The following is a 10,107-nucleotide window of genomic DNA, read 5'->3' as shown; positions in this document are numbered from 1 at the left end:
TACCGCTATGGAAAGAACAACCATCACAGTCTGTTCTGCATAGCTTGGCTTTAAAAACGATTATTAAAGGAACAAAAATGATTGTAAAATTGATACTTGTGTTGCTGGATGTAATTTGTATTGTGTGTATGATAAATAGTTGTTTCTATGTTTAATGTGTGACTGTACATACTGTGAGATTGTGAGTTGTTGAAGTTTTTTGTTAAAAATGATATATATATATTGTGTTTGCCTGTTGTGTTAAAATTTAACTCTATGTTTTGTATGAGGGATGTGTAGGTGAATGTGACCTTTTTATTAAAAAAGGATATTGTGAAAACACAAACACCACAGAACTGCACAACATGAAAAAGAGGCTCACAGGTCAAGCTTTGCATTCAGAGGTTGTATAGCCTCCGTCATTGGCTGGTAGTTTGGTACCTAGGCCTCTATTGAGTGTAACTGCAATGTGCTTTGTCCTGAACGTTCAGCAGCAAATTTAAGAAAGCACCCATTTCTTACATGGCAATTTGTTGTTCATTTTAGTGACCACAGACTCATTGTGCTGCATGAGAAAAGATGGAAGTAACCCATTACATTACATTAAATTACATTCCATGCATAGTAAATGGTCTTATCCAGAGCAGTTTACAGCACAAAGGAACATACGTGTATCCATTCAAGTCAAATGAGCAAGAGTTTCAGACTAGGCTGACAGCACTCCCAGACCAGCGAGTGTGAGCATAAATTAAGTAAAATTAAACTTGTTGCCCGAATTACAAAAGTGCATTCCAGTTTGATTGAATAGAGGCCCACAGGGGGTTCTAACATATATGGTAAGATTATTGCATCTGGGTGCAAAATGGCTAATCTAGGCTATTTCCCATGCATGCAAGAAGTGTGAGGCAGCGTTCAGCTTTATCCCTCTTTGGGAAAAAAATCGTTATTCTACTACGAAATCAAAACAGGGAAATGTGGTTTTGTGGTGTTCATGTTTCTGTTTTATTAAAAAAAGCACTTTATGTTTTGATATTTCTTAGCTCTTATTTGGTTGGAACTTGATTGTGAATAGAGGTCATCAGATGTTGTTTTGCTAGAAAAAGGGAATAATGTAGCAGCTGTCCAGAGCAGGCCGAAAGGAAGATCCACAGAACGGTCAAAAGTGTGTATGTAGGACTAAAGTGGTGTGAAACCAGCTGCATATGCTGTATATTATTTATTGAGAAAATTAAAGTGTCTTTGTTTTTGGCCATATGTCAGTGATTCTCATTTTCTACTTTTTCATTTTCTAATTTATAACATCACACATGATCAGTACCACACAAAACTCTACTGAGGTGCAGAAATGCATCAAGGATAAAGAAATGCTACCTGCTGGAAGGCTTGTTTAACTTGTGCTATTTTTTAACTCTTCAAAACATGAGAGTGCCCCCCATCAGAGACTAAGGCACAGAGTTTTTATTTAAAGCCCAGAATAAAAAGATTTACATTTAAGTGTACTGAGGAATTGGTGAGCATCAGAAAACCTGTTGTGCATGTGCCATGATGATCAACTATACTGCAAGAGCAGGCACTCTGCCTAGGACACCCAACAGATATAATTTTTTCATTGTAACATGAAAATATGTTAATATGCTTTACAAGTTGGAATTGAAAAGTATGTCAAGTAAGTCGAGGAGGCTGATACTTTTGAGGGGTGGTAAACTTGTAAAATGGTAAACCAGCCGATGCACTTTGGATGAATGTTTTGACAGGAGCAACTACAAAAAAGAAGTTTTAAACTAGCATTTAACTAGTCTTAAAATGATGAATTTACAGTTAATGACTCTTGGATGTCACCGAGTTAAATTTTGCAGTGCCCAACACACTCTCACTGAAATACTCAATTCTGGCCCTCATTGTCTTATGAGGCAAAAGCACTTAAAGCTATATGTTCCTCTACAGCAAAGCAGTACAAGCATGAAAGTTCAAATGCCTGGAGTCAGAGCACCACCTGGTGGCAAGTAAGGGTCATAGCTTAATTTAGTTGAAACTGCATGTGTAAATATTTCATCAATGTTCCATCTAATTATGCAGTTATGCATTCGTTTTCCACCATGCCAAAGCAGGAGTATCCATTTCATGACCCCAAACTGTTGAAACACATTCTGAATTCTGAACAAGCAGGTGAACAAAGACATAGACAAGCATTTCATATTGTAGGAAAATTTAATGCATATAGGTCTATAAACGACATATTTACAGCAACATTTACGTGAACAGTGGCTTTCTCACAAATATAAATTATTTAGATTGGTTTCTTCAAAGTTTCCTTTAGAGAGTAGTACACATCCGAGGAATCGAGGAACCAGAAAAAAAAAAAAAAAAAGACGGAGAGGGGTCCACTGCCCCCGACTCCTGTCTCCTTGTTGTGGATGTCCAGTTATCTGGGGGCGTGTCGCCTGCCGCTTCTTCTGTGCAATGAAATCCTTCCTCACGATTCTTTGGACTTTTCAAAGTTTAAACACGATCAACAAAATCCGCCTTCCCTCCCCCCGGCTGACATTCTCGGCGGAACAAGCATTTCATACCACGACTGAAAATTTTTTTTTCTTTTTTTGCGGTTTAATACTGCTTCCTCTCTGGAGTTCAATGATGACAATATCTGTATAGCCATACTTACATATACATACAGTCTTTCAACAAGAATAAGGCACAGCTGGAAAGCACACTACACCGTCGGACAATCGTTAACGGGACAGGACAATTTGTGATATGGCACTCAAAGTGTTATCATCATCACCCTCACTGTTCACAGCCAAGGAACCTTTTTTGTCATCAATACTCAGACCTTTACACAAACCAATTGGCATTCTCATGGTTTTGCGGGTTGTTTAAAGGCATAATTTACATATATTAACTTTAAAAAATATATATGTGAACTGGAAAAAAAGGAGTATTTTCTTTCATTATGCTGTATTGTAGATTCATGTTACATAAGAATCAGCAGAAAAGGTAGAATACTGTACTTGTAGTGCAAGATCAGCTGCACAAGTCTCATAGATTTGTTGGCCCTGTATTGACATTATTCATCCACAACAAACCCAGAAGAAAAAGTCAATTAGAATAGCTTACTTTTAATTATAGTGTTTTAATCATTTGCACATGGTCTGTATTAACCTGAAATACTGATGAGACCGAGCAAATGTAACTCGCCATTATCAGCTAACCTCTGGGTTTTTGACAGCTATGGACTGACGACATGACAGGGCAGGGGGTGTGATTTCATTACTGTATTACAGAAGTAACTACCCCCCGAGATCAGTAAGTTGGCCTTCTTGAAACGTTAGGGGAAATATCCTCGTAGAGCAAGGATCACATGAAGTACTTCATGAAAAGGTAGAACCCACTCCCACTCACATTTTTACCAGCAAGAATAATCAACTTAAGACAAATGTCTGTTTTTGTCAAATCATAACCTACACATTGCCTCTGCCATGAGAAGCCATGAGCTTCTGTAAGACCCAGATGACGTCAGTGTACTCAGCTTTACACAATACTTGGTAGCAAGAGGTGACCTTATTTTGAAAACAAATTTTAAAAAAATGCCACGTTGGGGGAAGAAATCCCTACACATTTAATATCTGTCAAAAGATAGGCCAAGTGTTTGAGGCACTTTCATATTCCAAATCCAGACTAATTGTTAATGTGAAGGCATTGAACTCTCCCCCATAAACAGTCCATGGGACTAACCAAGCTTGACAATTCAACTCCTTTACAGCACATACCTGCCCAAAGGGAGCTTGCGCTCAACTTAACCGTGTTAAAATAACAGGTGTTTCAGACTTCAACATGATTCCTCACGTTTTCAGCTCATTTCCACAAGAATACCTTTTACTACACTTTTGATTTTTAGTCTGTGCCCATCACATTACTACAGTCACACAAACAATGAAGAGAAAAAGGTGGGGAACGGGGCGGAGGGGGGCGGGGGGGGGCTAGCTGCTGGTCAACGGCGCTCTCATCCTCTCTGTGTTTCTCCCACCTTTCAGTTTTATTGGCAAGTTGAGCCTAGAACTTCACAACAAAGAGAAGTGAAAGTCTTGCCAGGACTGGCCTTTTGTTTAGCAGCACACTCAGCACGCGCACGTGTGTGTGTGTGTGTGTGTGTGTGTGTGTGTGTATGTATATGTGTGTGTTCTCCTGCATCCCTTTTTATTCTGTTTTTTTTATTCCCCCAGCGTGTTGTGAGCACGCTCAGTCTGGCCCCCACTGGGTGAGCGCGGCACCCTCATGTCTTTCTATTGTTCCAGTTGAAGTCGGTGGGGTTTTTGGGCTCTGCGGTCCTTTCCTGCGGCGAGCGCGAGTCGTGCGGGGATCTCTGGGCCTGCGGGGAGCGGGGGTCCAGGAGAGGGGGCGGCTTGTAGTCGCCCGGTTTGTCCGGGTGGAAGGGCCGGTAGTGTTCTGGGGCCATGGGCCCGTGGTTGGGCTGGGCCCTGTGGTCCGGCACCCTCCTGAAGTCCTGCGGGTGACCGCCGCCGCCCTGGTGGTAGTTCTGCGAGCGGAAGTCGTCGGTGCGTCGCCTCTTTGGGTCCGAGTGCCTGCAACAACAAGGGACCTTTGCTGATGCGACCACAGTACACTGCTATGCCACAGTCAAGGCAGTCAGCTCACTGTGCTTCACATTGGAGGCTCTGCCTCACTGTTGAGCCTGTAAGTGTTCTGATTGGCTAGCTTAGTAGGAACATGGTCAACAACAGAACACCCACAGCCTGCACAACAATGCCAACAGCAACAGAACCTCCCAGACAAGCAAGTACAGAGTACAGAAGGATCACAAGAACTGCACATCTGGTCATGCTATTAAATATCACTGGCTACAGTTTTTCTTGCCTTCTCCAATGCTGTTGTGGAGCCAGCCAGTGCAGTTTATTTAGTCTTTATTCTAAAGAGAATAAACACCTCTCAGCCACCACTCTGAACTGCCATTTAGTTTCACCCCTTTGCTCACCTGTCGTAGTAGTCACGGTGGCCCCGGTGATCACGGTCATTGCCGTACTGGTCATACGGCCTCTTGCGGGGGGACCCGCCCATGCGGTAGTTTCCGGAGCTCCGGTAGGGGTCGCCATGTGGCCGGCGATCGCTGTAATGGTGATCCTTGTAGCGATGCTGATCGTACGGGTGATGGCGTTCCCCCTGCCATGACTGATTGCTGTTTCCGGGGTAGTTATACTTCCGATCTCTCTGCCACTCTCCTCGGTCTGGATTGAGCGATACAAAAAAACAAAACACATTACTACTTGCAGGTAATGCTTTTTCCTGCATTCACGCTCTGAGAGATAAAACTGAGAAAACTACATTCATCTAGATTGGTAAAAATGGGTACCTGGTGCCGGGGATTGTAACTGAATTACTCTTCTGAATTCTTAATCCAACATAAAATGTCACCACAGAGAATGAAAGTGTCTGATCTTGCCATTGTTTAATAAACTTGCGCTCACCGTCACCCCCGAAGTGCCGCTTATTGGGCTGGTTGTAGGGCTCTCTGTGGTGCACATGGGTGGGCGCCTGGGGTGGGTGAGACAGAGGTGGGTGGGACTTTTGGGACGGCTGGGCGCCCATGGAGTCTCGGCTGGAGGCAGACGGCTCCGGCCTGAAGGGCTTCTTCCTGCTGGATGAGTCCTCCTTCTTCTTCTGTTCTTTCTGCATGCATTGAAGCCAGCAGAGAACGAGACGGAGAAATGAGTTACAGTACAGCAGCAGATGGCAGGCGCTTAAAAAGAACAGAAAGAGCGAGAAGCAGGCTTCGCAGAGGACTTTTACAGTCCTGTGTGCCAGGGCCTTGTCTCTCACCTCTTCCTCCTGCGACCTCTTCTTCTGGGCCATTTTATATAGCTTGTGTAGTTTCCTGGCACCAAACTCGGTGAACTTGGACACGAAAATCCAGAGGTTTCTACCACAAAGGAAACTGTCAGTCAGCAATACTGCCGCCACTCAACTAAGAACACCCCCTCAGCTGGAGAGAGGTAACAGCTCAGGATCCATATAACATAACCACAAGTACACATAACAAAAATGACACTTTAAATGTAACATGAAAAGGACAAAATTTACCAAAGACAAAGTGCATTAGACTGAACCTGGGCCTAGGTCAGATGCTGCCCCTTCGTTATGACTTCAATTCTATTCAGACTTGCTTAACTGATCTGGAACTAATGACGGAGCCACTGTACAGATTCTGTGAGCCAATGTCTTACCGGCGCCAGGTCTTGACGTACTCTGGGTCGCTGTAGGCTTTGAGGCACTCTGTGATGCGGTCCCCAATCTTCAGCAGGCAGGTACGTGTGTGCTGCAGCTGCTCCTGGACCGACAGGCCCTCGTCCGGCTTGTCCAGCTGCTTCAGGGCCTTCTTCACCGGCCGCATCCTCTCCTTGCACTGAGAGGAACATAGACTGTTCTCATCCTCCTACTATACCAACATGTTCCCTCATGAGCACACTCCTCTTTGTGTCTGCTTATACTACAATGCGCACAGACACACACACGCACACATATAGCTCCCATCTTCTGTATATACTCACACATACACACAGGCTGTAATAAGCTCAGTGCCGGTGTGAGTCACTCACAATGCTGAAGGTCTCCTGGTCCAGCTCGTCATCCTCATCTCCGATGGGAACAGGTTCACTCCCTGCGGTGATGTGGACTGGGCCCTGCTGCTTCTTACCTCTGGACCCTGCTTTGGTCTGAGAGTTACAAAACACACACAGAACAGCAACAGATCATCAACACACAGACATGTATACACACAAAAAATATACGTATGCACACAGTACTGTGAGAAATCCTCAAAATACACACACACACAAAATATAAAAATACACACACATAGCACTTTGCGAGCCCTCTGAAAACAAACGCATACACATATGCACACATCACACCACTTGGTGGTGTCTATGGTTGACTGTATGGCCTTTCATATGTAAAGAAATCTCAGTGATGACCTTCTTGAACACACAGTGCGCCTGGCAGAAATACCTTCTCCTTCTTTGGCTTGGAACGCTTTTTCTCTTTGTCTCCTTCCTTCTCTTTCTTCGGAGTTCCCTGTTTTTCCTTGTTCTCTTTGTTGTCCTTTGTCTTCTGTCTCTTTTTGCTGGGGCTCTTCTCCGCGCCGTCATCCTGGGCAACAATGTAATAAAACACAGTTAAATTCTGCATGTTACAGCAGTGGCACTACTATGTGAAGAACGCGCAGCTCAATTTAAATATCCTACTCTGGGACCTAGGAGGTGTACGAATTTTCAAGTATCCAAAAACGTATGGAAAAATTGTGGCATGTCTGCACATTAAAGGTAATGGCCACCATACATAACAGCGTGGCAAGTATTTCTCAGAAACTGCATTAGGGTACAACCTCAACATTACTAATGCCAAATATGAACTGCTTTTTTCTCTTTTAAACAACGTACAAAAATATTCTGTATGCAAATTCAGAATAAGGATCATCGTTCCAAGTTTTATGCGGGTCAGACTATGTCAGGATAGAAAGAGAGAAAAGACCTGACTATAGTGACAGATTTCCCATCATCGTGGCCCTGACAGCCAAAATGAGACCACCGTGGCCTTCCCCTGAGCGGGCCTGGCTTGTGTAGTATGCGCCAGTGAAGGGTGGGGGTGGCAGCTGTGCAGGTAGCACGCACCTTGACCTCTCCTTCCTCCGACGGGACGTCCGAGAGCCGCGGGGAGGCCATATCGTTACCCTGCTCGTCTTTGGGAGCCTTGTTCTCCTTCTTCACGCGCGGCTTCCTCTTCTTCACTTTGGTCTGAGAGGAGCGCAAATTATTGTTAACATGACTAATAACAATAATGATACCTGTGCTGCTGTAATATAATCGACACACCTTGCCCCGGGTGACTGACCGTTCATCAGAGGGTAGGGGTGTGTGACCATGTGACCGCGGCGGGCGCCTTTACTAACCTCGTCCCCCGGTTTAGGGACATCTTTGCTCTCCAGCTCTTTCTTCAGCAGCTTGAGGAGGTAGTCTGCTCTCGACTGCAGCTGTTTAGCCTGTGGCTTCTTGTCCGGGTCGTCTGGAAGAATCTGTGCACGACAATAAGGACGTTAACTGGAGCCGAACCACAAATCTGGATGAAATTAAATCCAGATGCACCTTTTTTTTATGTGATCTGTTTGCTTAGGGGATTCTGTTATCCAGGGTGACTTTCAGAGCTCCTGCACGTCATATTATTCACGGCAACAGCTGAATATTTACTTAAATAAACCAAGCGTCTCATGGGCACCACAGTGGTGACCATCTTGGATTCAAATACTGCAAGGTTCAATTCCTTGACTAGTCCTCTACATGGCAGCCCTCAGAATCATAAAAGCCTCATCTGGGTCAACATCAAATAAGCATGATGTTTTCCATGACTTTTCAATGGCATTTTAAGCACGAACATATGCTTTACAAGACGTGCTTTTTATTGTATCAATATTCAAATTCTGGTGAATTTGGGCCACTTCAAAGATGGAATTATTGGGGGAAATACTTTTGAAGACATATTTCAAAATATTGTGTATTGGCAAAGTTGGATTTGGATCACAGTTAAAGGAGAAAGAATGCTATTTTCTTTCTAGATAAGGGTCAATTTCCATGACTTTTCAGTGCCTTTCCAGGGTGAAAGTATTTAAGCATTTTCCACAATCGATGGGAACCCGGTCTATCTGGTTTAGGCCTCTTTCCAGAATACCTTAGTGGAGAGCTTGAGATCTGGGTCGGTTTTGATCAGATCCCAGTTGCCATAGCCATGCTCGTAAATCCCCAGCAGGAGCCTGGTGTCGTCCTCCACATCCCAGTCCACGTCAAAGTGTGGCATCTTCACCCGACAGGTCAGCTGGAAACCCCTTTTACACACAAATCGAGTAACATTTCATTAAAAGGCTTTCATGGGTACTGCAGACCATATTCTGGAAAAAATAATCATTTAACACATGGGTGTTACATGTAAATGAACACCAAAATTATTGGTCCTTGAAAAAAAAAAAGTATTCGAAAATTAACCCCTGGAAAAAATGTTCCAATTTACCTTTTAAAAGCCTTTGCTTCAGTAGGTCTGATTTAAAAATGCCTGACACATCCTATAAAAGGCTTTATTTAACTGATTTGAATATGCAGCCACTCAATGTGCCCTTTTCAATGCCAAAAATGTGTGAAATAGTAAACTAAAACTAAACTACTGTCAGAAAGGTAGTGAATGTTTCATTTACTTGGTCCTCTCTGCAGGATTGGAGGGAATAGCTTTGTGCAGGGGCTCAAACTCCTCCTCGTGCTGAACAATGGACTTGGCGTTGACCTGAACCCCAGAGATCTTGATGTTGATGCCTCTGCGCTTCCCTGGCCCTTTTGCTGCAGGAAGCCAGAAACAGAGAGAACAGTCAGGACACAGGCGCAAGCAGAGCTAATTCAACTGGCTGAGCGGTTTCAGAGCACCTCCTGGTGGCCACTGTAAGACATGCGCTCTCTCTTTCTCTCTCACCCTCGCTGGGGTTCTCCTTAATGTGCTCCTCATGCTCCTGGACTGCAGTCACGCAGCTGCTGTGGACCAGCTCTCCCAGCCGCTTCAGGTCAGCAACCGACTTGTCCACCAGCTCCGCATCGCGAGCGATGGCCTCGAGCCTGAGGAAAAATACACACACTTTACTCACACACAGCAGTCTGGGCCACCTAATGCTGGCTGCTCATTGGCTGAGACATTAAAAGAAACACGTCCACTCTGTTCCATCGAAAGCTAGCAGAGTCACTCGCAGAAAGGTTTTTCATGTTTTTAATGAGAGCAAACACTGATGCACTTTAAGACTAAAGGATTCAATTAAGCGACCAAACTGTGGCGAGGCTTCAGAGCGTTTTGACGCAGCTCCAATGATATCATTCTCCATACCTTTCTAGAGGAGCTCCAAACTTCTTATAAGCCTTGATGAACCTGAAAATGAAATAGATTCATAAAATAAATTATAACTCACAAAATTCCAAAACTTTCCCAACTTTAGAAGAACATTAGTAGTACACTGGATGAGTGTATGTGCAAAAAAAAAAATGCTGATTAATATGAGTATTAATGTTGATATATGATAAGAACTGTCTGCTG

The 10,107-nt window shown here is 44.0% G+C and overlaps 1 protein-coding gene across 2 annotated transcripts in view; it reads right to left on the bottom strand.

Moving 5' to 3' along the window:
* Positions 1–2,246: 2,246 nt before the first annotated feature.
* chd2 (chromodomain helicase DNA binding protein 2) overlaps positions 2,247–10,107 on the bottom strand; it is a 28,931-nt gene continuing 21,070 nt past the window's right edge. For both annotated transcript variants that reach the window (XM_036543398.1, XM_036543399.1), the window contains 13 exons: positions 9,901–9,942; positions 9,499–9,638; positions 9,230–9,368; positions 8,713–8,866; positions 7,940–8,062; positions 7,662–7,784; positions 7,000–7,140; positions 6,588–6,704; positions 6,216–6,394; positions 5,812–5,911; positions 5,460–5,661; positions 4,970–5,219; positions 2,247–4,559 (listed from right to left, as the gene is read on the bottom strand). In XM_036543398.1, coding sequence (XP_036399291.1) covers positions 4,250–4,559; positions 4,970–5,219; positions 5,460–5,661; positions 5,812–5,911; positions 6,216–6,394; positions 6,588–6,704; positions 7,000–7,140; positions 7,662–7,784; positions 7,940–8,062; positions 8,713–8,866; positions 9,230–9,368; positions 9,499–9,638; positions 9,901–9,942 — 2,020 coding nt within the window. In that variant the 3' untranslated portion in view covers positions 2,247–4,249. The remainder of the gene's footprint in view (positions 4,560–4,969; positions 5,220–5,459; positions 5,662–5,811; positions 5,912–6,215; positions 6,395–6,587; positions 6,705–6,999; positions 7,141–7,661; positions 7,785–7,939; positions 8,063–8,712; positions 8,867–9,229; positions 9,369–9,498; positions 9,639–9,900; positions 9,943–10,107) is intronic.

The sequence above is a fragment of the Megalops cyprinoides genome, chromosome 13 (genome assembly GCF_013368585.1).
Source record: "Megalops cyprinoides isolate fMegCyp1 chromosome 13, fMegCyp1.pri, whole genome shotgun sequence".
Taxonomy (NCBI): Eukaryota; Metazoa; Chordata; class Actinopteri; order Elopiformes; family Megalopidae; genus Megalops; species Megalops cyprinoides.
This window is presented reverse-complemented; position numbering and strand designations above follow the sequence as displayed.